At 43.1% G+C, this 27,835-nt stretch overlaps 1 protein-coding gene across 12 annotated transcripts in view; it reads right to left on the bottom strand.

The window, feature by feature from the left end:
- The window catches only part of PKHD1 (PKHD1 ciliary IPT domain containing fibrocystin/polyductin), a 274,518-nt gene that overhangs the window by 9,779 nt on the left and 236,904 nt on the right, over positions 1-27,835 (bottom strand). For 6 of the 12 annotated variants that reach the window (XR_011697094.1, XM_071548173.1, XM_071548172.1 and 3 more), the window contains exons 60-63: positions 18,795-19,800; positions 5,642-5,777; positions 5,001-5,088; positions 522-629 (exon numbers count right to left, since the gene is read on the bottom strand). Coding sequence is in view for 11 of the 12 variants with exons in the window: in XM_071548173.1 (XP_071404274.1) it covers positions 522-629; positions 5,001-5,088; positions 5,642-5,777; positions 18,795-19,800 (1,338 nt within the window). In the remaining variant the exon portion in view is untranslated. Of the gene's footprint in view, positions 1-521; positions 630-677; positions 896-5,000; positions 5,089-5,641; positions 5,778-18,794; positions 19,801-27,835 lie in introns of those variants that run through there. The other 6 variants (XM_071548180.1, XM_071548181.1, XM_071548178.1 and 3 more) reach the window with 3 other exon arrangements.

The following is a 27,835-nucleotide window of genomic DNA, read 5'->3' as shown; positions in this document are numbered from 1 at the left end:
ACATCACCTCCATAAACTACCAGGAGACCCCTTGCAGAGCCCAGTCCTGGAGTCATGCTCTGAATGTGCATAACCTGCTGCACTCATAAAGATGATCAGGTGCAGGCAAACAGTCAAGAAAAGGCACTATGAAAATACTGGAAACACAGGTGGAAAATTTCTGAATACTATCAGAAAATAATTGTAGGAAAAATTTTGCTCTGACAGCTTAGCTGACCTTAAGCACCACATTCCAACAGGTGTACATAACTAGGGAATCCAGAGAGAAAGAGGCACCTTTCTCTGACTTCTTTGCACTAATTTGATTTGAGAGATCTTTCATGAACAGCCCAGGAATCACCCAGCTCTCCTGCTGCCTGGGTAATGCCAACCTGGATGTGGAACAGAACTCAGGCTATTTAGAGGTTTGGCATTGCTCCACTCATTCAGACAAAGTTTAATTCCCTTTTTATAAATTCAGGCCACCTGTAGGGCTTTGATTTTTACCAAATAAAAAAAAATATGCAGAATATGGAGCTTACCTGGAGGTGATGTGACAGTGAACACAAGTCTCCACTTTGTGCCTGTGCTGGAGACAGCCAGATTGGAAAACTTTGCACATCCATCTATGACCTGCACTTGGGTGAGCCCTAGAGAGTAAAAAATATTACATTGCAATTAACAGTGTCAAGGTAAGTACCACTTAAGGACCTTATAGAGTCCTCATGACTTTAAGGGATCTTCAGAAAACCTGAATTTGTTGCCAATCCTAATTATAAATATTGTGTCTTACCCCAGATATTTCACACTGGGTCAGGTCTTCATAGGAACTTGTAAAACAAATTCCTGAGGGATTGAAGGACTTTAGTTCTTATTAGTTCTTTGAGTTCATTGTGGAATGGCATTTACTGTTCATCTTGAGGGTGTAACATGAAAATAAATGTTAAAGAGATCAAGCAAGGATAATAGAAAATTTACAGATGGCCTAGAAAGTTCTAGATGCTCATATTTTTTTATTTATCTCCTGTCTTGTGTGATCAAGTACATTACTAAGGTGAGGAGAGTGTTAATGAGAGACTATTTTCTGTCCTGAAGGGGTGGTCTCAAGGAGGCAGCCACTGTAACTAAGGGAAGAGCTGACAGTTTAACTTTTTCCTGATTTGTAAGAGTTTCACCTCATCATTGGGGCCTATTCCTTTCTGTACTACTGTTAAATCTCTTTGAATTTTTATCCAGTTCTGTCAGATGCTTTGAAATGGATTTGGCCATGAAAATTGTCTGTGGTGACTGCCTTGAGATGGTACAGAAACCTGGAAGGGGAAAACTCCATGGGGAGCATTAAATGAAACCCAGGAGAATGAATTCCTCCATTACTTTACCTCTTGTTGTGAGCTGTCAGGGAATGCATTCTGACCCAACATTTACTCTCGTCATGGTTGTTATTTTTGTAGGCTCTTTTTAAAAGCTATAATTTACTTTGCAACTGGCTCCCCATTTTATGATGTGTATCTCTGAGCACCAACCAAGTCCTGGCCTTTGAGTGATGCTGACCAGGTCTGGTCTGCATTCAGGCCCTTGGGGTGACAGAGGTGAAAGCCTAAAGACTGAAAAATTTCCAAATGTTGGTTCAGGTGGAGGTGAGATGCCAGAACTTCCTTAGGATGCTGGACTTGCTCCAGTGATCACAAACCCAGACATTGGCCTGCTGCAAGACAGCATGTCATAACTATTTGCTTTATGAAGCAGGTGGTTTGACATTTTATTGCAGTTAAGGAACACAGGTGAAGGTACATAAAGTTGAGTGTGAAGAGGACATTCCTTCCCTGCTATTCTCATGTTCAAGATATTAAACAATGTGGTAAAGCACCAAACTCTGACGGCCAGAAATTGCTCAAGACCAGGTCTTACGAAAAAGCATGCAACATATTAATGATTTAGCAACCAAAATCATAAAGTTTCCTCTCTCTGTGGTTCTGGTACTGTTTAATGTGCTAATATCCATTAGTTCTGACTACATACATGGGGGGTTTTTTCTATTTTTGTACAGCTGCTAACACATCAAACCCCTAATTTCATTATAACTCCAGGATAAGCTGGAGTAAGACATTGTCTTGGTTTGAGATAAGCAACTGCCAACCCCCCCAAGCACAGAGAGAAAAGCCTCCCTCCTAACACCAGGGAAAGGGAGGAAAAGAGAGGGGAAAGGAAAAAAACACTTCAAACTGCATTTATACTAAAACTACATATATTTTTACAGAAAGAAAGAGACAATTAGAAGAGAGTACAAATATTCACTCACACAAGTCTGCAACAACAAGTTCCCCACCTCAACTTCTTAACGAACACACAAATTCTACTGTCTTAACTACACACTACTTAAGAAGAAGCTTATTCCCCAGGGAGACAAACCCAAGCAGAAAGGAGAGACCCAGAACAACACAGTTTACTTTCCTGAGATACCCTGTGAGCCAGTGGTGGGCCTGGTCCTCTCCATCCCCCCTGGGACAGCATCGTGTGTCCTCCCAAGAGGAGGCTGAGAAGCGACTGCCTTAACCACTCCCACACTGGTTCCTACTGCCCTGGAGATGATGTCATAGTGTGGTATGGAATACAAAGTTACTGGCTAGAAGAGGTCAGCTGTTAGCTCAGCCCAGCTCAAGTCAGCTGACAGCTTCGGCCTAGTCCAGACTTCAGAGCCCAAATCTAGGCCCTCCTGGGTGAACCCATAACAGACAGATATAGCAATATGTAGATATCAGTGACATATAAATAACCAGTAATTTATCCAGTGAATGGACTTGGTGGAGATGTGGAAATCTAGATGTCTTTAATTGCTCCAACCTAAACCTGACATGTCTGTCTACCACATATATGATCCTCCTTATGACAGGATCTGCCAGGACCACCGAGATTTTCTTGGCTCTGATACTCACTATAATATGGATTTTACAGAGGGTCTAGTCAGCTGTGCTCAAATACTTTATAATTGCCATTTCTAGTCTGTGATGATGCCTGGAGTACTGTACTGTACTTCTCAACAGAGACTATCTCAGCTTTCAGGCACATATGCTTCAAAGCCCAGAATATTACAGATATATATGGGACTCTTCACTGAGATCTCTCAGGCAAGATGGTATTTAACATAGAAGAAGCTAATTTGGAGCTAAACTGCTTTCCACGAGGCAGTTTGGCTGCTGTCAGATGTAGCAGCCTCAGTGTGGTAGACGGGACCCATTTCCATTAACTGCTGCTTTCGTGCGCCGCAAAAGGCGGCACCAATAAGGACGTTTGTCAAAGGAAAAACTGCAGCAAACTATTACATGCAGAACATCTGTACTGTGCAGCTCTTTCTTTGCTGGAGTTTATTGACTATTAATTTGATGCATGTATCTTTTAAAGAATGTGAAGTGCACTTCTCTTCAGTGACTTTTTTTTCCTCTTCTTTTTTGTTTTCTCCCTTGCTTTCTTTCTCTTTCATTTCTTTATCTTTCCTTCTTTCCCACTTTCTTCTTTCTTGTGTTTTTTCTCTTTCTTCACTTTCTTTTCTGCCTTTTTGTGTTCTTCCTTCTCCTTCCTTCCTTCCTTCCTTCCTTCCTTCCTTCCTTCCTTCCTTCCTTCCTTCCTTCCTTCCTTCCTTCCTTCCTTCCTTCCTTCCTTCCTTCCTTCCTTCCTTCCTTCCTTCCTTCCTTCCTTCCTTCCTTCCTTCCTTCCTTCCTTCCTTCCTTCCTTCCTTCCTTCCTTCCTTCCTTCCTTCCTTCCTTCCTTCCTTCCTTCCTTCCTTCCTTCCTTCCTTCCTCCCTCCCTCCCTCCCTCCCTCCCTCCCTCCCTCCCTCCCTTCCTTCCTTCCTTCCTTCCTTCCTTCCTTCCTTCCTTCCTTCCTTCCTTCCTTCCTTCCTTCCTTCCTTCCTTCCTTCCTTCCTTCCTTCCTTCCTTCCTTCCTTCCTTCCTTCCTTCCTTCCTCCCTCCCTTCCTCCCTCCCTTCCTCCCTCCCTTCCTCCCTCCCTTCCTCCCTTCCTCCCTTCCTCTGTCAACCAGTAACTCTTTGACTAATCTGTGTCTCTTCCAGACCCACAGTCCTAAACCTAAGAAAAGGCATAAAAAGCAGCAGAAAAGACCAAAGGATTTTTCTAACCTGGAACTGTGATGGGGTAGGGAGGATTTCAAATTAACAGAAACAGGGACTGAAAGGATGACAAGCTCTGACCTACAGCACAAAGGCCACTTATCTCTCAAATGTAAACTTTTCAAGTCAAAACTAACACACAAATGGCTTTTCTGTGAACAAAGTGCTTTATCTGCAACAGGAAACCTCATTTCTCACGCTATGTGTTTCTTGCCTATATTTAAATATTTTAGCAATGAGAATTAGGTTGTGTTATAATCAACATCATTTCGACTTTCTAGTTTACCAACACATGATCATCCCCAGGTTTTTGGTACAGCTTAAACAAGGTTCTATATCTAAGCATGTTCATATAACCTCGAGGGAAATACTCACATGCTTAGAGTTAATCCTGAGTTCAGGTCTTTCAAAAAATGAGGACCAGAAGGGAAACATTTACATCCCTCCCAAAAAAAAGGCATTTTCACATTAAAATATGCTAATGACAAACAACAGGCAGTTCTTTCTGTCTGTGCTTGGCCAGATCCTCTGCTGGGATAAATAGGTTGTTGTGGACTCTAAAGAAATTGCCTCAATCAACATAAACTGAAAATCAAGTGTTAAAATTTATAATTCTTCATTCTTTCCTTTTTGATCCCAGGTAATTCTTTTCAAGACAAACTGTTGGAGGTACTCCCTTTAAACTACCAGAGCACAAAAATACTTTGCATAAGCTTTTTTATTTTTTTTCCTATAGCATATGACTGGGCAGTTCACCAAACTCCCACTGCAACTTTCTGTTTCCACCCCAAAGACTGGTTTTCAAATTCACTATTTCTCAGGAAGAACTCAAATTTATCCCCATCATTCTTAACAGCTGCTTTGCCATAACCCTTGCTATGAGAAAACACATCCAAACCTTTCAGCACAGCCTCGGAGGAGCCCTTGAGGTGAGCTGATACAACCCAGGGCTCTGAAGGAGGCCCCAGTTTGTCAACTCTTTGACCCTGGGAGGAAGAACAAAACAGAAGAATTAAGGTCTTGTCTCCTCAGCAAGAGGAAAGGAAGTTTTGGCAGTTTTAACAACTGTAATAACTTTTTAATGACTTGTTGGAGTGCAGTTTGCAGCTGTAACATGTCACATGTTACAAACATCACAAAGTTCAGCATAACTCTTTAAGATGAAGCCACATCACAGGCTGATTAGACTCAGCAGGTTGGAGGGGCCACACTGGGTCATCTGGTCCAACTTCCCTGCCCAAGCAGGGTCAGCCCAGAGCACATGGCACAGCATTGTGTCCAGATGGTTCTGGAATATCCCCAGTGAGGGAGACTCCACACCCTCTCTGGACAATTTGTTCCAGTGCTTGGTCACTGCACAGGAAAGAAGTTCTTCCTCATGTCCAGGTGGAACTTCCTGGACATCAATTCCTGCCCGTTCCTCTTGTCCCATTGCTGAGCACCCCCGAACACAACCTGGCTCTGTGTCAAAAATGTCAAATGTCAAAACAGTATAGAATTGATAGAAGTAAGTATTCTCCACAGAGGGCCAAATCCTACCTTTCTGTCCAGGAAAATAATTTTTGGCTGTACAGGAAGCTGCTTCTCGATTTCTCCATCTGAGGGTTGAACCTGAACAGAGATCTCGTAGGGTCTCACATACAGGCATGTTTCTGAATGTTGTCTGCTTCCATTTCTTTCCCATATAGAAAAATATATAAAAAAAAATCAGAAAATTAATGTTATGAAAACACCCAAATCTGGTCCCAGAGCTAATTCCCATCTTGCCTAGGAATGACATGTTATATTCTCTTCTTGTTATTTTCTACCTTAGTAATGCAGGTATCAATATTCTGTTATGAATAGGAAGGAGCACTATACCAAACATCTACTGATTTACTTTATCATAGCACTGTAATTCCTTGGAAGAGAGCAGGATGTATAGAAACAGGAAACAGCCTTTCCAAGCAGAAAGCAATAAAGTAATAAAATATCCTTTAGTTTTAATCCCCAGTTTACAGATGGAAAAGTGAGAAATGAACAAAATAATTTATGTCTCTGGTAACACATTGGAAGTGTGGGGCAGAAACAGGGATTTTATGAACCCATGAACCCTATGCCTTAGCCCCAAAATTCTCATTGCAGTGCACTGAGAGCAGTGGAGCCTGCAAATATTTCCTGTCCAACAGAAAGATTTCCAGTGGAAACCTTTGAGCTTCTTAACAACAAAGTTTTGTTTCTACACAAGAACAGCACTTACAGGGCTTTCCTGCATGTCTTTATCCTGCCATCACCTTCATCATCTGCAAAATCTTACAGCACTTACAGACACCCCCTTGAAAGACATTGGTTTTTCCAAGCCTGAAATTTAAATTAGAGCATCCCAGGAGAGTGATTTTGCATTTGAATAAAGAATCAACACTTTATTCTGAGCCTGGATCATTTCATTCCCTCTCCCAGTGCTTTGTATCATTTAGTAGCTCATTCATATATATATTATTTACATAGATATAAAATGCTCTAATCTGCAATTGCAATGTAGTGGCTGGGGGTTTGGTATTGTCTTGAAATGAAAGAAGAAAAGCTATTCATTGATCTCCAGTGTTTGCTTAAAGGTGTTTACAAACACAAGATATATGGACCATAAGTTTTCTTTGGTTTTAACTCATCTTTTTCTCGTTTGAATGTTGGCTGTGGACTTTTTTCAGTGTATGACTCTGCATTACAAACCAGAAACTGCTCATACTGCAGCTGATGGGAAATACTGGTCTAAACCACAGACGCTGGGAAGATCAACGAAGGTTTTAGGGGTATGTGCAGGCTCAAGAGGTGGCTCAAGGATTGAAGATTCAGTTGTTATCTTGGCTCTATTTTTTGAGCCAGGGCAAAGTGTGAAAGGCAGTGTTAGGTGTGAAAGTCATGTCAAGGGCATCAATAAGATGCTCTTATCCACCTTCTTCCAAAAATGTCCATTCAGCTCTGTGACCAAAATTCACTGCAGGAACACACAAAGTCACTCCTGGTTTTGGCATTTTCTGTGAGTTCTGTGGCTCCAGCTGAACTCAGCCAAGTTCAGGTGAGTCTTGTCTTGGCTTCTGTAAGCCCCAAATAATTTTGTTTCTCTGCTCAGTTTCTATAAAACCGACAACAAACCCTGACTCCAAACCCCAGGCTCGTCTTGCACATAAGGAAGGCTGATGCAAAATGTGGATCTAGGAAGTAATTCCCACTCCCTGGGGTGAGTAGAATCACAGAATCATAGAAAGGTTGGGTTGGAAGGGCTTTAAAAATCATCTTGTTCCAAACTCCCCTCCACGGACCAGGACAGCTTCCCCTATACCAGGTTGCTCCAGAGCCCCATCTGACCTGGCCTTGTTCCAGGGAACAGGCACACACAACTTCTCCGGACAACTTGTGCTACCCTGAAAGTGAAGCTCTAATCCAAATCTCTTCTCTTTTAGTTTAAACATTCTTATTCTATCCCTACCTGTCAAGCATAATGACAAAGAAAACAAAACAAAGCAAAACCAGACATGGATGCTTAAAAGTGGAAGCTTAAAAATGAGGGCCTGTTTGCAGCCAATTTGCACCTGGCCAACACAGCAGGGAATGTGGTCTTTATATCCCACATGGTCCCGCCTGACCCGTGCTGTGAGGGAGCCCCTGCCTTAGGATTCAACCCTGCACACAGCAACTTATACCCTTGCAAGTGATGTCAGTGTGGAGGAGGAGAAAGGAGCGGCTGCTCCCCTGGTGATTTGTGCTGGAAGGAAAATAGGCTTTTCCATAGGGAGGTGGGGACTGACAAATGTGCCCATAGCCCAGCAAGGACAGGAGCAAGGGCCTGCTTTCCTCCTGTGGGCATGAAGGGTATGATGTTTGTCACTACTCTAGAGCCTCATGCTGGGCAGGAGCAGGTTGTTTTATAATTCCCTGCTGACAGGGAGCAGCTTTGATGCTCAGTGCCTTGCAGCTCTTCCAAATGTGGGCACAGCAGGCTGCTGGCAATACCTGAGTCAGCAGGGACACCAGGGATCCCAGATCCCATCACCATCAGTGCCAACATGTGTCTGCTGAACATCCTGAGGCTCCATAGGAGAGCAAGTGCCTGTCCTTTAGCAGCAAGGAAATTACAGGGTATAGCAACTAGAGGTCTGGTGCAGGTATTAAGGCTTGGTTGAGAAATTTGGTGGAGACATTTGGGGCAGAGGAAAGGGAGCACCCCTGAAATCAGGAAGAACTTGTCATTTTATTATAATTACAATAATAACTTTCGTCATAAAGTCATAGAATCACATAATTAATTGGGTTAGAAAGGACCTTAAAGATCATGTAGTACCAACCCCCTGCCTTGGGCAGGGACATCTCCCACTAACCCAGGTTGCTCCAAGGCCCATCTAACTTGGCCTTGAACATTTCCAGAGATGGGGCAGCCACAACTTCTCTGGGAAACCTGTGCCAAGGCCTCACCACCCTCACAGGGAAGAATTTCTTCCTAATATCTAATCTAATATCATAACATCATGTCATCACAATAATGACAACAACTAATAGTAATGATAATGATGAAATGTTGATGATTATAATTATCAATTGACTTCAAGGGAAAAGAGATCAGGCTGAGAGCCTGGGTCAAGGGTCCATTAACCTTGATGGATATTTGTCTACTAGAAAACTAAATAATGCCAAAACCCAAGCCTTGGCACTGACGTGGGATCACTGCTACCATTAAACTGTCAATCCATCGTAAAGTCTGGTCTAAATCCAATGGTAAATTCCAGAACAACTCTCAAGTGGTCTGGGAGCTCATACAGTGAGAGAATACTCTTCATGGGCAGTTTGGATGAGGCCATCCTGAAATATATCAGTTGTTCCTGTTGCCAAAGAACACGCCCTGACATATTTTATTTCCTAATAAACAAAGACATTGAAGTCAGTTGAACAGTTGTCTGGGTATGTCTCCCCCGTTCATGTTGCAAGATCAGCATTGGAAGGGGAAAGAAACTGGGAAGAATTTAGGTAATATGTCAGAATGAATTATGATCCAGCCAAAGAGATATGTTTCTTTGGTTTTGGAGAGGAGGATTTGCTGGTGAATTCAAGGCAGGCTATCTGAAAGACAATGCTGCAACAAAGACAGGTGATGTGCAAGATGAGGACTCATGGAAGGCAAAGTAGGTACAGACTCACTGGAAGGACTCTGAGAAGTATTGACATCTTTGGATAAGGGTGGGTTCTGATGTCATGTGATGAAGAAGTAAGACAGACACCTTTGCACTCTCAGCTGTCATCAGGGCCTGCTCCTGACCCTGCACAGGACAGACCCAAGAATCACACCATGTGCCTGGAAGAATTGTCCAAATGCTTCTTGAGCTTTGCCAGACTTGGTGCTGTGAGCACTTCCCTGGGGAGCCTTTTCCAAAGCCCAAGCATCCTCTGGGTCAAGAACCTTTCCCTAATATCTGACCTAAACCCCTCACAACATATTTTCATGGCATTCCCTTGGGTCCTATTGCTGGTCATCAGAGAGAAGAGATCAGTGCCCGCCACTCCACTTCCCCTCAAGAGGAAGATACAGACCACAGTGAGGTCTCCTCTCAGTCTCCTCTTCTCCAGGCTGAGTGAACCAAATTACTTCAGCCACTCCTTCTGTGACTTCCCCTCTAAGTCCTTCTTTAGGGCAGCAAAGATGCTGAAGTGTCTGGGTGTGGAATAATCAGAACCCTTTAGAAGGAGTGGGACAGAGCAGATGCCTCAGATAGGAGAGAAACATCACCCAGATTCATTAGTGACTTTCATTAATTGCTACAGATGAGTGGAAATACTCTTATTTACAAAGTCAGTGGTGAAGAGCTGAGCCAGGCCTTCTCCATAACACACTCCCCAAGTTTACTGTCAGAGAAAGGTCTTTTATTAAATGTAAACAGCATCGCGCCGGAGGTCAGAGCTTTGTGACTGCTGCATATCCCAAGGTAATACCACTTTAAGCTCCACATAAACTCTTAAACAGTTTCTATCCTAAAACCAGACCGTAGGTGGTACAGTTTTTTACGATATGTTATAATAGTGCAATAAATCTGTTAGCTTAAAATCGAATCTCCGTGGCCTTTTAGAGAAATCATCATTAAATGCAAGGCCCTGTTAATGATGCCATCCCAGTGAAATTGTTTAATCTGCTAGGGGGGTGGAAGGTCACCAAATGAATTTTTTATAATACATCAACTTGACACGCAATAGGGAAAACTGTAATAGATAAAAGCAAAGGAAAAGGGCACTGTCTTCTTCTGATAGGTCAATAGCAGCCAAGAGAGTCACTCATCCACTTTTCCTTCACTACTGTGCTCCTTTTCCATTTAATATGGACACCCAATTAATACCTCAGCACCATAGACAACCTCATTTTAGGTGAATTATAGCAATTTCTTCCCCCTTCTCCGAAATGAAAGTGATCACAATACATCATAGCATTGTGCGAATTAACGTTAATTGATTCGAGTTACCAAGCATTGATGGGCCACTTCTATAATCTGGTCCTTATTGGGAGCTGGAAGGGATGGAGGCAAGATTAGATTGCATCCCCCGTTGCTTTGACGACGGCGGTCACCTGATGGCTTGTTAGACAGTTGTAGGCTTCTATTGCCGGCCCCAGTGGGGTCGTCAGTAAACTGGAGTGATGTCCAAACATCATTACACGCTGCTCCGATATTAAAGCAAAGGGATTAGCACCTTATTGCAAGCAACCTGGATTTGTCATTGTGCTGTCGTTATCCAATTTCCAGATGATAATGTGACTGTGGCCTGCGGGCACAAGGTCCTACAGCCAAACCAGGGTGCCTCTGTGTGTGTGTGTGTGTGTATATATATGTATACACTTGTATACATATATACACATGCACACTTCCCCACAAAGACCCAGCACCCCAAGCCATTTAACACTTTGCTCACTGGATTCCTGCTGGCAAAGCACGTGGAAGAATTTTTCTCCCTTTCCCACCTGGCACACAGTGGTGGTCAAGATCATGATGGAACAACAGAGCAGTCTGACCTGAGAGCTGACATGGCTGTCACTCACTAGAATGTCACAGCAGACAAGCTCTGCTGGTAGAGGTGACACCACTCACATGTTAAATAAGGTGGAGTGGGGAAAGGATTGGTCCCTTGGAGATGTGTCTGGCAGCTCCTCTCTGCTCTCCTCTCTGTGTCGTGTAAATCATTGCTGGTACTGCAGGTCCCATTAATTGTTGAGGGAAAACAGATCCATACGTGACGTGAGCAAGGCAGGCTTTGTTCAACAGTACTGGGGTACCAGTGCCCAGACCAGATCTCTTTCCAGTGCTTGAGAAAGATGAGGGAGACAGTCCTACACCTGTCTGAACAGCCATAACTTCTGGGGGAACACTGGAATTGGGAATAGCTTCTCTTGAGCTGATTCTCTGTATTTTTAACTTATATGTAATAACACAAATCCTTCAAATTCAATGACCCACACTGATATAGGGAATATATAGTGACATAGTTCTTCCTGCCACAGAGACATGCAAAGTTCCCAGCTCCTTTTCCCATGTCTCTCCTACTCTCTGCACGTTCCTCCTCCTCTGCTCTCTCCTGCTCTCCTTTCACCTTTCCTACCTCCTACTCCCTTCCTGCAGAGGAACCAGTTGAGTTCTGGAAGCACATTGTTAGACAAAGCTGTGGTTTCCACCACACTTACATGGTGGGTAGGACTTCTAATTGCCTGATTCTTGAAATTCAAAGGTGTCACCTCTGAATGGGAATGACAAATGTTTAGGTAGGTTTACCACACACAGTAGATACTAGCAGAAATTTAGTTTAAAATTAAGGTTCAGAGGTGAAATGTATCTTGCTGACAGGCCCTTTAACAGATCCTACACTTTCAGAAGGATTCCAGTCCAGGAGAGCAGGGATGAAAAACTATTTTTAGCTGATTCATGGTGACTATGTGAAGATCCATGGCTCTTGTCTAGAAAAGTACTTTGAAGATTTGTTTAAAAACTTGCAAGGAAAATACTGGCTTCACACAAGGATCATATACAAAGGGGCAGACTACTCTGACTGCTTTGGGTATTTTCCCCTTCAAAAACATACAACCTTATAGACAGACATCATATTTTGTGCTTGTTTGGAACAGTCCTCGAATGAAGAACATTTCTGTTTGAGCTGCAGGTCAATTCCTCTACTGATCATGGATGCAGGTCAAAAGATGTCCCTGCAGTCCTCCCTCTCTGAATTCAATCTGAAGAAAAAAAGCTAAAATAATGGATCTGGGGCCTAACATCTATATAGTTAAAGGTGTTGTGTAACATCATCATCCCTTGCATGACTGTGCCTTCCTGACATTGATAATTCAGCTTTGATGCCTAATTTCACTTTCACCAGAATCAAACACAGCAAAAGGCTGTGTGATGAAAAAACTGCATTTTTGGGACCCAGAATGATGTCTTGTAAACTCTTTTCACATACATGGTCACCATCTTCAATAAGGGAAGATGTGTCTGACTCTCTGGGCTCATGATAACCAACCTTGTTGACCCATCTCACAACTACTCATTTTCCCAGTGTGAAAAGAATTATGGATTGACAAAAAAACACTGAAATTCATTCTGATTCCTAAAGTACAATTTGATCAGGCAGTTTTACATTTTGTAACACTGTTTATACATGTATTAACCTCACTTTATTTTCAGGAAGTGTCTTATCCCATCACTCCTATAAAAAAACCATTGCAGAAACCCACTCCTCTGATTAGAAACCCACAAGGTAATTCATATGTACTTTTCCACAGTTTTACCAGACTGCTAAATGGGATGTGGGCCACCTTAACTATCCTCAAGCTATTAATAAATACATAAATAAAACCTCCCAAACTATTACTAAATAAATAAATAAATAACATTCAGAATATAGCTTTGGCCATGTGGGAAAAAATCATGAAAATATTATTGAATGGGAAATTATAAATGGTCTTTTTCCAGTTCTATTGCAAAATTCTTCCAGTTTATTATCTGAGAAGGAACTTCCTTCTATTTTTAAATTTCAATTTGCCTCTTGATACCTTACACCCAGTTTGTTCCTGTGCTATCACTGTCCATCAATGCCTAGAGATTCCCCCCTGCTATTTACTCTTCCAACATATTTTCACAGATAAAAGGACATCTCCCCGGATTTGTTTGCCAATTTAAACAAAGTCTTTACTAAAAGGTTCTATGATTCAATGCCTTACATCTTAAAATAAACTCCATTTCCATGATCATCTTAAATGTCCTTCCCTGTACCTACTTTAACTGTGTTTGTCCTTTTAGTACATCAATAGTGAGAGTGACACATTCTCCACAAGGATATGTCCCCTACACTTTCCCTGTGAACCTCTGATCTAAACCAAAGTTTAATTTAAAGGGGATTTTAAGGTTAGTTTAAGCTCCTGTATCATCTGTTGCACACCTTCACTTCAAGGGTGTGTGGCAGTTAAAACCTTGATAGAACCTCAAGTAGTGCAATAGCTGCAGCTCTGACGCCAAGATTTGTAACATCCTGCCTTTGGCTGCTCACTGGAGGAAAAGTTGGACCCCTACACAGGGAAGAAGATGTCATGTCCCCTTTGTGAAACCCTTTGCAATTCCATACAGCAGCCTGACTGAAATCTGCACAACAGGTTACCAAATCCAAAGCACTCCAAGCAGTTTGGGGTGGGAATGTGTCATAATTCATCTAATTTGAATCTCTAGAACTGTCTGCTTGTGCATGTGCCATGTGACACTGAGAATCAGTAGTGATTTCTCATTTAGTGCTCTGTATGAGCATTGCTATTGGAATGAGCAGTCCTTTGATGATTTGCTTCCTTTTATTCCTTGCTGGAAGTCTCAAACACTATTATTTTATGCACACACACTGTTTTTCACACGCTACCCCAAATATCTCTTAAAAAAGAAATATTTCTGCTTGTAGCAGACTAAAAGTCCATCAAGAAGGAGCAAAGCACCCTGCTCTAATGTGGGGATATAGACTGAATGGCTTCCAGATGACTGTCCAGGATAATAGTTCTTATTTTGTGTAAAGGCACTCACACAAACACACACAAGTACCTCCACTGTTGTGCTCTCTTGTTCTTTCACTTTCATATTTATATTATTGTTGGGAAAATTTTGCAAAACAGAGATTTCTATCTGTCAATACATCACAATATATATTATACACAGACATTCACAGGAAGATAAACTATGTGAAGACATCTCTGACTCTCCAGCTGTGCAGGACCACAGCAGTCACAGCAATCCCCTCTGTCTTCTCCTGACAAATTAATGAGCCGTGCTTGAAGTGACCCTAACAAAGGAGTTAAATTAAAACCAGGTAAAAAAGCACTTAAATCATAACAGACAAGTCATTTTTTTAAAGGCTTGGCATTGTGATATACAGACTTGCTGACTAGATACGTGGCAACAGCAGGGATTCCAAGGCTCCCTTCAGCCCCACTCTCGTGGGCTGCAAAGATTAACATTCAGTCTGTGCTGATCAAATCTTTTTGCTGTTGTCTTTTAGAATCATAGAATCACTAAGGTTGAGAAATACCTCTAAGATCATTGAGTCCAACCATGAATCTGACACCAGTAAACTGTGTCCCCAGTGCCCCATTCACATGCCTCTTGGACACTGCTAGGAAAGGTTATTCTACCACTGCCCTGGACAACCTGTGCTAGTGCCTGACCACCTTCTCAGTGAAGAGATTTTCCCTAATGTCCAATCTAAACCTCTTCTGGCTCAACTTGAGACTGGTTTCTCTTGTCCTGATACTTATTACCTGGGAAAAGAGATCCCCAGCTCACTGCAACCTTCTTTCAGGTAGAGAGAGATAATGATGCCAGAGTCACTAGTCTGAAACCACAGGGAGATAGGCCTGCCAGGAGTGCAGGTTCTGTGTATGTCTGACAGCCCTACTGGGTTTTGCATGACTCAGGGGTGAAAACTGAAAAATACACTGGAATACTTATCCTGACTTGTAATCCCAGCCCCATTATTCTTGTCTGTGCCAGCAAAAAGAGGGACAGATAGACAGTGTGGAGAGTACATGTCCCAACAGGAAAATCCTGATTTCATTTCACAAGTTATCTGCAGCTTTATTGCATCAGGAATGTCAGCTATGAGTAATTCCACAAAAGCTATGACTGATTGGGAACTATAAATAACACTGCAGAGGAGCCCAGGCAGCTAAGGGATGGATGACCTCTGAGCTGAGCTGGTCCTATGATCTGGTGATGTGAGTTGTCATCAATGTCCATCCCAGGTCTTCCCCTAAATGGGGCAGTGAATCTATGGCTTTAAGCTAGCACTGCTCTTATCCCTACAGTAAACAGGCTTCTTTCTAGGGACCTATCCTGATCCTTGCTGCTTGGAATGTTTTCACAGAGCATGCACAGACAGGAAGACAAACCCCAGCTTGGAGAGCAGTCCCAGAGTGGAGATGTCATTTGTGCCTCTAAAGAGATAGCCTTGAGGTTCTTTGGTGGCACAAAGAATAGGGTGCTCCCCTCCTTCAGGTGATCTCTAGGGATCATGTCTTGGAATGGTGTAAATCCTAGAATCATAGAATTGTTTGGGTGGGAAGGGACCTTAAAGATCATCTTGTTCCACCCCCCTTGCTATGTGACAACTTCCACTATCCCAGCTTGCTCCAAGCCCTGTCCTGCCTGGCTTGGAACACTTCTAGGGATGAGGCAGCCACAGCTACTCTGGGCAACCTGTGCCAGGGCCTCCCCACCCTCACAGTAAAACTTGCTATGCCACGTTTAGAATCACAGAATCATAGAATGGATTGGGTTGGAAAAGACCTCCAAGATCATCGAGTCCAACCCTTGGTCCAACTCCAGTCCATTTACCAGATCATGGCACTCAGTGCCACGGCCAATCTGCGTTTAAAAATCTCCAGGGATGGTGAATCCACCCCCTCTCTGGGCAGCCCATTCCAATGCCTGAGCACTCTCTCTGCAAAGAATTTTTTTCTGATCTCCAACTTCAATTTCCCCTGGCAGAGCTTGAGCCCATCGTGCCCCCTTGTCCTATTGCTGAGTGCCTGGGAGAAGAGACCAACCCCCACCTGGCTATAACTTCCCTTCAGGCAGTTCCAGACAGTGCTGAGGTCACCTCTGAGCCTCCTCTTCTCCAGGCTAAACACCCCCAGCTCCCTCAGCCTCTCCCCATAGTTTCTGCTGTCCCATTTTGCAGTGTCCTACAGTGGAACACAAACCACCCCACTAACCACAGTGGTGTTAGCTCTGCCGACCAAAAGTACTGTGGTGCCTTCAGGACTTGGCCCTGATTTAAGATTTGATCTGGCAAATAATGTTTTCTCACTGTGCTTATTACAACACCACAACAAAACCCCATAGTAAAAAAAACCCAAAAAACAAAAGCACAAAGCTAAAAAAACAACAACCAAAAAATTGGAACCAACAAACCAAAACAACAAAATGAAACAAAGATTGCTATGGTCCCGGGCCAGTGTCCTCACCGTGCATGGTTCTCTACCACAAGCCACACAGTGTGTAGTAGAAAAGTTAAGCATGTGAATAGTAGTTTGTATCACTGGCAGACTCAGGCTGGTACAGGGGTGAGCAGTAAATGGTAGAGGATATGGTATTAATTACAGAGAGTAAGTCTTAGACAAATCCAATTTCTTTCTTGCATAGATAGAATAGGCTTATACTTGGGTACAGCTCAGTAGTGCACAACATCAAAAAATAACATTATGCAATATCAAGACAGTACACAATGAGGTTGCCAAACATCAAATCCCATGTCCCCTATTAAAAACAGATGGGATATTACCTTTTTCATATTACCCATATGCTTTTAATACAGATTCAGGATCAGAGGCTGAAATATTCTGCTGTCTGCTCCCACCCCAGCCATGCTCCTCACAGCCTTCTCTGCAGACAAGGGCTCCCATGTGGGCTGTGCAAACAGTGGCTGCAAGAGGCTGAAAAGAGCAAGATGGGGACAGAGGAAGGAGGGAGAGAAAGGACTATTTGTTACTGTGGAGGAGAGGAAAAAGTGATGCTTGAAAACTGAGCCTTGGTATAGAATCATAGAATCATAGAATCGATTGGGTTGGAAAAGACCTCCAGGATCATCGAGCCCAACCCTTGGTCCAACTCCAGTCCCTTTACCAGATCATGGCACTCAGTGCCACGGCCAATCTGTGTTTAAAAATCTCCAGGGATGGTGAATCCACCCCCTCTCTGGGCAAAATATCGATTAGAAATTAGTGTGTACCAAATGGACCAAGAACTCAGTAACTGGCAGAGCTCAAAAGGGAGCTCCAGGGGGAAATTATTGTAAAGCAAAGGAGTGTCCTGTGTTGTTGTGACAAAGTCAACTACAGGTCTGTTGCTGTATCTGCATCAAGATACAGATGTAAAGCCATTGCTGATAAAATACTTGGAAGGATTTGGGGGCTAATAAATTATGAAGAGTAAAGTCAAGCATGGGCACCTTAAATCATGTGGGATGCAGGATCTGGGCAAACCAACTGAGTTGATTGGGTCCTGGAAGGCTAGAACTGAAAAGGAATTAGAGAATACAGTGAGCAAATGGAAGACCATGAGCTCTCCTATTTCTGTGGAAAAATGGGCATATGGGATCATAGAACTGTGCCAGTCATATGGCATTGATATCATAGAATACCAGATGAGAAGGGACATCAAGGATCATCTGGTCCAACCTTTCCTGGCAAAAGAATGGTCTAGACAAGGTGGCCCAGCACTCTGTTCAGCTGAATCTCAAAAGTGTCCACCATTGAGGGATCCATCATGAAGGAAAACTGTGGACTTTCAATCATGCACACTTCCAAAAGGATTCAGAAAACAGAGACAGAGAAGGAAACACCCACCAGAACTCAAACCTTTCAATTTTTTTCAAAGTAGACAGTGATTTGATTACTCTCGAGATGTCTGGAGGAGGAAGAGGAGGAGCCAATGCCTGGAAACTCACTGATGTAAAAGTGAAGGAAAGAAGAAGAAGCTGTCATGGGAAGCTGGAGAGAGGCTCACAGGAGAAAGTGGGTGAGTATTTGTGACAGCAAGAACAAGGATGGTATCCAACATCTGGGCACACATTCAGGTAGCATTGGATGTGTCCAGCTCTTGAATCTTCAATCAGTTTGAAAACATTCATAGATTTCATTCTTTAGAACTTAAGAGCCATGATAGTCTGAACTTCTCTCAAGACATTGACTTTACCCAAGACTTTACTATTTCAAGGCAGACTCACAGGAACTTGGTTCCTTGTTAAAAGCCTCATGGACATCTTTGCACTACAGAGATTCATGAGCACCAACAGAATAACATGGTAGTTCACACTCAAGAGTCCATCTAGTACTTGGGAATAGCTCTGTCTTCAGGGAATCAGAGAATAATAGAATGGCTTGGGTAAGAAAGGATCTTGTTCCAACACCTGCCCATGGGTGGACCACCTTCCACTATCCCAAGTTGATCCAAGCCCTATACAACCTGGTCTTGAATAGTTGCAGGGATGGGACAGCCACAGCTTCTCTGGGACGGACATGGAGACTTTATAAGGTGTTTCAGCATGGGTAGTCATATTTCAGCCAATGAAGAACCTATTTAATGAGCAGATCAACTGGATAAATTGTCTCACTATGCTTAAATCAGCATCTGATGATAATGTGTCATCTCATACTTACCTACTGTTACCTTCAGCTGAGGACAGCAAGGCAGATTGAGTCACCATTAAGGTATCAAGTGGCAAGCCAAGGCCTCTCTGAAGGTCTCCAGTTTGATGACAGTTGATAATTGTTCTGGCCAAAATCCTTAAGCTGTCACTTGTGAACTCATTTGTTGGATGACCTGGTGGATCTCCAAGTTCTATGATCAATAGTCTTGAGGAACCAGCTGCATCAGGTGTCTGCAGAGCTTGGGTACTCACTGGTTGCCTCCCCACTTCATGAGTGCCATACCTGCTTTGAAAGGCTGTGCAAAAGGCCATGTTAGGGCAGTGATACTTCTTCTTGTTGGCATTGGCAGAGATTACCTTCAACATGCTTTCACCTCCCAGCACACGATGGACTACTCTGACTTGGTCATGACCAACCTCCAAGAGATGACCCAGTCGACCTATTATAGTTGCCTCATCTTCTTTCCCAACAGCCTCAGTTACAGTGAAAGCCACAAGAAGGGAAAGACCAGCAACTATTTCTACAGGCTCCTTCTCATAGAGAAGAACATAGAGGAGATTGTCCTCAAAGCTGAAGTAATTGGCTCCTGCCCTTTCATCCAGTGAAAAAGAAGATGGGGTTGGAGAGATATATTTGCCTTGAATGAAAACACGAAGGCTGAGTGGCTCATTGTAGAATATGGCCATGGGCAGCCTGGTTGTGTTTTGGCCACTGAGGAGGTAGAGACTGAAAGCCAAAGGTGCAAGGTCTGGGAAGCAAATCGTGGTGAGTTTGGTGGATGGCAGCACAGAAAAGAAAGTAGAATGATGCTCTGCAGGGTAACACCTGGTGTGTGAAGTGACATCACTGAAGGTGTCCATAAAGTTGTCAGTCATTGTTACTACTGGGAACAGTCTCTGGCTGTCCACACTGGAGTCCAAGCTTTCTAAGATGACAACTGCGTGATCTGTCTGTTTGCAGAAGTAGCCTTGTACTGAGGGCTTGAAGATGCACTTACTGTCATCTCTGTAAATTCCTGGAAGAGAATAAAGGGAAATGGGAGTGGGGTGGGGGGAATAATTATTTTAGACATAATTTCAACACTTTGTTTTATAACTGCTTATTTTCCCATTCAGAGCTCAAAGTCCCTTTTGTCAGGGATAAAATTTTACACAGTTTTAAGAGAAGCCTGGACACTAATGCATATTCAATACGTAGAAACCACATCTACCTCTTTGAGTTGAAAATGGTTCAAGACCACTGACAGACAGGAAAGCATCACATACACTTACCTCATTCTTTAGAGAGCAAATTATGGCCACCATTCAAAAAGCAGGCAGCTAGACCACCCTTTGACCTGACCCAGCTCTCTCAGCTGCTCCTCATCAGACTTGGGCTCCATCCCCTTTTCCAGGTTATAAAACAGGCATTTATGTGCATTAACTCCTAAACTACAGGTTACCCATCCATTTGGCCAGGTCCCAAGTTCAGCTGGAATATCTCAAAGACCAACATATCCTGCAGTATGAGGTGGTTCAGCAATTGAACCATCAGTGCTGGGGTCACTGGGGGTGTTGGTCCCTGCCCTACTCCAAAAACATTGGGAAAATCATGGACTCACTGAATCACAGAATTCCTGAATTGTGGAGAAGGAACACACAAGAAGCATTGAAGACCAGCTCCTGGACCTGCACAGGACCACCCCAAGAATCACACCATGAGCATATGGGGCATTATGCTGCTGCCTTCAGTGTAGCTGGGAATTCAGTCTATATGTAGAAAAGGAGAAGAAAAAGCAAATAGAAAAATAGGGAGCAGAAGGAGGAGGCAAAAAAGAGATAGACCTTCTGAGAACTGTGTCATTGATCCAATACAAACCTGTAGAATTGTGGAATCATTAAAGTTGGAAAGAAAGGTTAAGATAATTGAGTCCAACCACCAATCCAGCACTACATCCCTATGTCCTTGTGTCTTCTATATTCTCCTGGTTCTAAGCCTGCACAGACAGCAAATCAAGGCTTGACTGCAATTCTTAGGGAAGATAATTTAACTCTACATGAAGCCATTTAGTCCCATTCACAGAGACTGCATTTGAAACAAAAAAACAAAAGAAACCCCTCAGAAACCCACACCCAAGCAACATCAACAACAAAACAAAAAAACCCAAAACAAATAAAAAAACTCTCAATAAAAACAAATAAAACAAAACAAACAAACAAACCCAAACAACAACAAACCCCTGGAAAGTATTGGAACATTATTAAACTACTTCAGTGATGACCTTATCAAGTTTTAGAGCTAGAAGACAGCACCAGATTCAGACACCTAAAAATAGTGGGCATTCTTGAATGTGGTCCTGGTGTCTGAACTCCCAGTGCAGTCAGTGGAGTCTGGAGTTTAAACCATTTGCCCACAGGCAGGCATCTAGATTTGCATGGGATGCCCTGAGGTACCTGAGACACGAGACACAGGGTCTACAGGAGACCTCTGACCTGCAAGAATGACAGCTGGAAGCCTGGTGGGACACTCCACAGCAGCAGAAGTTGCACCAAACACACACTTGTGGTAACTGAAACACCCCCAATTCTCCAGCCATCAGTACAGACAAAGTAGTTTAAAATCAATGAAGTTCACCATAAATGCATCTGTGCAGTCACCTGGATTACACTTTACTATCCTATAACTGTATTGACCAGAGGTAGGACCTGTCACTTGAACACAAGTCACCTGGACTTCTTTTGGTAGCTGCAACATCTGTAGATGTAACACATGATCGACGGAAGTGCAGAAACCACTTTAGAAAACACTTTATTCTTCCACTGAATATAACAGAAGCCAAGACTCATACACATATGTCAGAATTTGCCACTAAATCCTCTCCCAAATGTCTGTGGAGAAAAGTCAAGAGGACCCTTTTATGGAAGGCTCTGTACAGAAGAGATGTAATGCACACAGTTTTCTGAGTTAGAATCACAGAATCATAGAGTAGTTTGAGTTGGAAGAGACCTTAAATATCACCTGGTTCCAACCTCTCTATCATGGGCAGGGACACCTTCCACTACACCAAGGTTGTCCAGAGCCCTGTCCAACATGGCCTTGGTCATTTCCAGGGATGGGGCAGCCACAGCTTCTCTAGGCAACCTGTGCTCTGTGCTGGGTCCTCACCACCTTCACAGTAAAGTATTTCTTCCCAGTATCCAACCTAACCCTGTGCTCTTGCAGTGGGAAGCCATTCCCCTTTGTCCTGTCACTCCATACCTTTGTCCAAAGTCTCTCTCCAGCTCTCTTGCAGCCCCTTTAGGTGCTGAAAGGTGCTATAAGTTTACAGTGTGTTCCATCTGTCCAAATATAGGTCTGTGCTTTAAGATGAGAGAAATTGTGCCTCAGGCTGTAACGATGAGATCATCACTGATTATAGGGAGAGAATAAAAGTAAATGAGTTCAGATATGGGCACCAAAAACATAAACATTTCTGCCTGGAGCACCTTAGGAAAAGATGTGTGTTTCTGTTTTTCCTTCCTCTCTTCAAAATAAAATCAAAGGTGGAATTTGCTGCTGTAGCCAGCTAGAATCCTCCTTCCCTCACCTAGGCTGCTTCTTCCTTACTTAGCTGAGCTCACAAACATGTTGGCTAAAGCATGGCCAATGTCTCAATTAACTCTGTGCTCCTCATCCAGCACCTTCAGGGACACGTATTCAGATAAAATAAAAACAAAGGACAGCAACATCCTTGAGAGTTACAAACTTTTGGATGAATAAAAGGACATTCCCCTTATCAAGGACATATTATTTGAAATTTTCTGTTGGATAAAAATAGCAGACTCCTGGAAAAGATATGAGAAAAGTTGGGCAGAGCTCTGAGCAAGCTGGTGGATGGTGTCCCTGCCCATGGCAGGGCAATTGGAACTGGATGATCTTTAAGGTCTCTTACAACCCAAGCCACTGTACGATTCTACTGAATCACTCTGGGCTCTGCCTTTGTTACATCTCAATGCCTGGATCCTGCACATACTTAATATCTGTTTCAAAGGCAATCCTCATGTGCAGAATGTAGTCTGGGAGTGTTTCCCAGACTGAGCTCTTGGTCTGCACGTCACCAAGGGGAGCAATGAAATTACACAAATGTCAAGCTGTGTTCAGGGAGGATGTTCCAGTGAGAGAGGATCTCTGCAAATCCATCTTTAGACACCAGCTTATGACGTTTTTCTGCTTTATCAGGGTAAGTATTTTGCTATCGGTGTTTGCTGAGGGCAAAGGGAGAGAGAGAAGCAGCTCCATTCAGAAGCAAAAGTGGAAATGCTGCCCTCAGAGACACTCAGCATTGTCCTGGAGCACTGGGAGGATGCCCCGACAGCCAGCCCACAAAGCCTCACAGATCCCATCCTCTGCTCTCCTGGAAACACCCCATCTTCCCCCAGGTGACATTTCTCATGACTACAAATAGGATCTGCTGGTATTTTGTGGTTTCCCAGGGCTTTCCTTTGCCCTGCCTGCCCTGCAGAGCAGGTTGCCTTGTTTTCCTGCACACACAGACATGCCCATGCCCACACACTTGTCTCCTTCCAAATGGCCTTATCTGCCAGTCACAATTTCTGCAGCCTGCAATTTCGATCACTTTTAAATGAAACCCATGCTGGCCTTAGTAATCATAATGTCATTTACAATTTACCACAAAACACGTTTATTCAGTTAGTAGCACATTGGAGAAAGAGAACTCCATATGAACTTGCCACTGAAGCCCTAATCTGATTATTTCCTCATGAAAATCCAAGCAGGGGTGCTTGTAAGAGTGGTCTGAAAGGGGAAGGAAAAAAGTGAGTCCTGGCCACAGCTGACTCTCATAATCAATGCAAATGGATAAGTGACGTGGCGTGTCAGGGCCAGCAGCTAATCTGCCCCAGGGCTTTCCTCTAAAAAAGGCCAGAGTGGACAGGACTTAATAAATACTGAGTGACCACTGAATATTGAGCTGACATGTGCTATTTACATTGGCGATGAACAATAACGGTGATAAATTCCAGAAGCATCCCCTGCAGTGGGTGAAATCAGATTAAACAGGTTCTATTTGTACGTGTGTTTGCACACACATGTGTGTGAGAGGGGGGACAAAATGGGGAAAAAAGAAAGAGTCAACCACAAATGTGTGGGAGAGATGGAGATGTTCGTATCTGCAGCAATGTGTGCTTGGCTGAGGTTGAACGTGGCACTGGGATCTTCCTGCACCCAGGCAGAGGATGAGGACATGAATATTTTGGAGCATATATGGGCACCTGGCCAGCTGTGAGTCCTGCTCCATGCAAGAAGGAGAGAGAAATGATATGTGGAGAGTGTGTGTGTTCACCCTCTGCAGAAAATTCCTCAGCCTCAGTGAACAGGCTTTGCTGTCTGCAGGCTCCCCCCATCATCAAGCCAAATTTATTATTTATTTATATACATCTGCACACCAACATCTATATCTAGATGAGACTTTAGCTCCCAGGTTGCTTCCAGGGCTCCTGACAAATATTAACTTTGTGTCAATATTTGTCCTTCCTGTCGTGAAATGAGGATTTTCCACCTCATTTCACATTTGAAAAGAAAAATGCGCCAAGGGGGTCCTCTTTGCTTAGGGAAAAAACCCACCACCACCATCACCATCTCGTATCCTTTATTTAGAAAAATGGACAAGGGTGGAAGGAGGGAAAAGCACTTTTTAAAATAGATATTTTGACTTAAAGGCACATAGCTTTGCAAGTGTCCTGCCTTTTCCCTAGTTCCCCAATGACAAATAAATAAAATAAAATAAATTCTACATTTAAAATTGAATGAAATACATCAACATTAATGATTTTCCCCTTCAGGTTAACACCACCATTTGCTTCAATAATTTTTACCCATTTCGTGATAGATTTCACAATTCACAGTACAAGGAAAAATAGAGTCTTTTTTTGACAAAAACAAAAAGGCAATGTCAGTTTTTTATCAAAATAAAATAAATCTCCCACAATTTTCTTTCCATCCGACTGGATTTGCCCGTCAGTTATTTCTAATTCAACTACAATTATAGCTACAAAAAATATAAAAGCGAGAAGGGGAGGAAGGGGGAGGGGAGAGATAAATGGGACACTGTTTAGAAATTGCCAGTCCTTGGCCCTGGGCTGGCCAGCACATATCTTTGCTGAGGGGGAAATATTCATCAGCATTAACTGTTCCTTTTGACCTGCTGACATTTAAATGGGAAATATTAAAAAAAAAAAGGGCCCAGCAATAGTACCTCAGAAATCTAGAAAATGTAAATTATTCTGAGATCAGGATTTTTTTTTTGTACGAAAACTTTTCTATGTTTCTTGGGTTCAGATGTTCCCTGTAAATAAATTGGCCTTGATTTTCCTGTATAATCCCTGTCACAAAATCTTCATGCCTGCACACTCATGCTCTGAAAGCAACGACTCTGAGGACCCTCGTTTTGTAAATCTTTCTGGAGTAAAGTGAAAGCAAAGCCATCAGTTGTGGTGGACCCTGGGATAAGGCATCTCCCATTGTTTTAAAAATCCCACCAACTGTAGATTAGGAATATCACTCCACTGAGTTTATCAGCCTTCCATGAGGGATAAACACACTCATCTGCAATGTCAGGTAACACTGGTGGCTGGTTTCTCACAGGGCGTATGTTGGGAGCATGGAAGGCACAGTGGCTCAGTGCTTCTTGTGTGTTTGGGTACAAATGTGCTGGTTTGGGCTCAGGTAGAATTAATTTTCTTCACAGTAGCTGCTGTGGGGCTGTGTTTTGGATTTGTGCTGGAAACAGAGTTGATGACACAGGGATGTTTCCTTGTTGCCAGGCAGTGCCTTCACAGAGTTGAGACCTTTTCTGCTTCTCACCCCACCTCACCAGTGAGTGAGCTGAAGGTGCATGAGTTATTGGGAGGGGACACAGCAGGCACAGCTGATCCCAGCTGGCAATGGGGATATCCCAGAATATGGCTTTATGTTCAGCATATGAAGCTGGGAGGAGAAGAAAGGAAGACAGGTTCACAAAGGTGGAGTTTGTCTTCCCAAGTCACTGTTACATGAGATTGAGCCCTGCTGTGCTGGGGATGGCTGAACACCTGCCTGCCTATGGGAAGTGGTGAAAGAATTCCTTATTTTGCTTTGTTTATTTATATGACTTTTACTTTACCTATTTAACTGTATTTATCTCAACCCACAAGTTTTCTCCCTGTTACCCTTCCAATTCTCTCCCCTCTTCCACCAGGAGAGACTGAATGAGCAGCTGCATGGGGCTGAGATGCCCCATGCTGGGGCTGAGATGCCTCATGCTGGGGCTGAGATGCCCCATGCTGGGGTTAAACCATGACAGCACACACACACATAAATATGTGCTCATAGCAGGGACCACGTAAATAAAAATAGACTGTTTGCTTTAGGCTGTTAATTCTTTCTTTTAAAGAAAATTATTTTGGAAGGAAATGAGTCTTACAGCATCACACTGTGTGTGGGTTTATGCTCTCCTCTTTTATCGTTCCTCTATATAAAACTTTGAACCCTCTGGCCAATTTCTGTCACTTTTGTGGACTCAACAATCTTATGTTCCTGCAAGTTTGTAAAAGCAGGTGCCCAGGTGGAGAAAACACAGCTATTGGTGCTACCAGTGAAGGACAGTTTGTAGTAAAACTCTCTCTTATTACACATCCCAGGATTTGCATTCACTCTTCCCTTTCACATAGAAATCCAAAGAAAAACAGGTGTAGTCCATGAAATATTTGGTCTTGCAATCATTGTTTGCATGCTTTGATATGGCCACACACACTGAAATTATTTATTCACCGTGAAATCAAGTGTTATTTGCCTCTTTCATACAGTTACATATTTTTATGTTTGCACCAACCCTTCCGAGCTCCCCCATGCCTAAGAAGAAAGGCACATATGTTACAGATGACAATATATCTCTCCAAGCCATGAACAAAAAATTGCAGTTTTCCCATTCCCAGTAACTATCCTAATACCTCATTCTTGACCTTAAAGCATCAGTGCACAAGTGAAATCTTAAGAAGAGAGCCCAGAAACTCTCTGAGGTCAGGATGGTCTCCAACAGGGATCAAAAAGAATACAGGAACAAAGCATGTTCACCCAAAATGCTCCTCAAGTCCTCAGTGATTTACAGGTCAGGAACCTCTTGATTCAGAGAGATCTCTGTTGATCTTTGTAGCTGAGAGAAAACACCAAACCTGTCTCACAAAACTCAAAAAGTTGGGAAGGATAATAGTCTAGACAGGAGAATATGTCTTGAGCCCTCTCAGAGGAGGTGGGCCAATAAATCTGGAGATGCCTTTTAGTGAGGTTGTTAAGACCAGATTGTACTAAGAGGTGTTTCTTATAGTGCCACAGATCTTCTGAAATACCCTCCTGGCACTGTGAGGTGCCCCACCTGGAAATACTTTGGCTATCTGTGCCCAGAGCACCCAGATGGAACTGAGCTGCTAGAGCATTTTATCTGTCAAAACCTATAAAATTACCAATGCCAAGCCCAGGTCCTTGTCCCTGAGGCCACCTGGTGTGGCACTCCCATGGTGTTAAAATCACTGACCCTCCAAAAGACATCGGCCACCTCCAAACTGCTCTTTTGAGCTGGCTCCTGACTTGTGCCAATTTCTGGAAAGTGTCCAGGAGTTATCTTGGACACTGCTGGGTTTCCTGGGACCAACCTGGCTTGGAGCTGTTCTCTTTGATACAGCAGAAGTGACTGGGAAGCTCCAGCATCCACACTCCAGTGCTGCTTGATGCCACAGAGGCTCATTCCTGCTGCTGTGGGCACTGGCCCAGAGCAGTTGGCCCATCATTTTATTAAACTCAATCAGAAAGACACAATTAGGGAGGATTTTTGTCTGCATTATCATTAATGATTAAGGAACTTTAGTGATTTTAGCCATCCTGACAACACAAAGGACTCCATAATGCTTATTTCAGGAATAAATCAAATATGGTTACAAAAGAAGTGTTACCTGACATTATACTGCACATGGGAGACTAAAAGTATTAAACAGAATAATTAATCTATACTTCATAATTCAGTGCATTTTCAGACAGTCCCC

This window comes from Pithys albifrons, chromosome 2 (genome assembly GCF_047495875.1).
Source record: "Pithys albifrons albifrons isolate INPA30051 chromosome 2, PitAlb_v1, whole genome shotgun sequence".
NCBI classification, from domain to species: domain Eukaryota; kingdom Metazoa; phylum Chordata; class Aves; order Passeriformes; family Thamnophilidae; genus Pithys; species Pithys albifrons.
The sequence above is the reverse complement of the archived record's forward strand: the minus strand, read 5'-3'. Positions and strand labels throughout refer to the sequence as shown.